At 28.1% G+C, this 1,160-nt stretch overlaps 1 protein-coding gene across 1 annotated transcript in view; it reads left to right on the top strand.

Moving 5' to 3' along the window:
- Positions 1 to 1,160, top strand: part of LOC108570510 (delta(3,5)-Delta(2,4)-dienoyl-CoA isomerase, mitochondrial) — a 2,793-nt gene extending 1,633 nt beyond the window's left edge. Inside the window, exons 2-6 of the mRNA XM_017932382.1 lie at positions 77 to 165; positions 242 to 369; positions 474 to 754; positions 851 to 977; positions 1,062 to 1,160. Of these exons, the coding sequence (XP_017787871.1) occupies positions 77 to 165; positions 242 to 369; positions 474 to 754; positions 851 to 977; positions 1,062 to 1,160 (724 nt within the window). The remainder of the gene's footprint in view (positions 1 to 76; positions 166 to 241; positions 370 to 473; positions 755 to 850; positions 978 to 1,061) is intronic.

The raw sequence follows: 1,160 nt of genomic DNA on the forward strand, positions 1-1,160 counted from the left end.
GGAAGTATGTATTTAAATTAAATATTATTTTATATTGTGTTTGAAATTTAATACTTTTGATTTAATGATTATGCAGAGAATTTAAGATTTGCTTCAATGAATTAGCTACAGAACCAGAATGTAGAGTAATCATTCTTTCAGGTGTTGGCAAAGCATTTACTGCAGGTATGTTATATTTCATTTTATGAATATTTTATGTAGCTTTATATTTTTTTAGTTTTATGTGGAATTTATTTTATAGGTATTGATATAAAAGACATAATGAAATTAGGTCAAGAATTAGCAGAACATGAAGATGTTGCCCGAAAATGCAAGATTTTACAGTTAAAAATAAAAGAATATCAAGAGAGTTTTAGTGCAATAGAACAGGTTGCTTATTATCATTTTTATTAAACATAATGCTTTTATTTAAACTAAATTTAAATCGTTTATTATGAATACCATTAGTATTTTTTTTTTTAATTATCTTTTAGTGCCCAAAGCCTGTGATTGCAGTTGTACATGGTGCATGCATTGGAGCTGGTATAGATATGATATCTGCTGCAGACATTCGTTATTGTACTTTGGATGCATGGTTCCAAGTAAAAGAAGTTGCTTTAGGTATGGCTGCTGATGTAGGTACATTGCAAAGGTTTCCAAAAATTATAGGTTCTGATAGCTTAGTTAGGGAGCTTGTATATACTGCAAGGAAATTTACAGCAACTGAAGCTCTACAATATGGATTTGTAAGCCGGTTACTTGATAATCAAGAAAGGTAGAAAACGTTTTTGTTTGTAAATAATAAAATCAATCTAATGTATTTTACTTTTAAGAATAATTTATTAAACTAAAAATACATTTTCCTTTTTAGTTTATTGAATAATTCAATGACACTTGCAGAAGAAATTGCAAATAAAAGTCCAGTTGCAGTACAATGTTCAAAATTAAGCTTAATTTATTCAAGAGACCATTCTGTTCAAGAGGGTCTTGATCATATTGTAAGCTTCAATACTTTTCCACCTAGAATATCATAATTATTTTTTATGCATATTTGTACATTTCTTTTAATTATATTTTAACAGGCTGCATATAATCAAACTATGCTTCAAAGTGAAGATTTTATAAATGCTGCTATGTCACAAGCTACTAAAGGTGATCCACCACTTTTTTCGAAGCTTTGA

Source organism: Habropoda laboriosa, unplaced genomic scaffold (genome assembly GCF_001263275.1).
Source record: "Habropoda laboriosa isolate 0110345459 unplaced genomic scaffold, ASM126327v1 scaffold61, whole genome shotgun sequence".
Lineage (NCBI taxonomy): Eukaryota > Metazoa > Arthropoda > Insecta > Hymenoptera > Apidae > Habropoda > Habropoda laboriosa.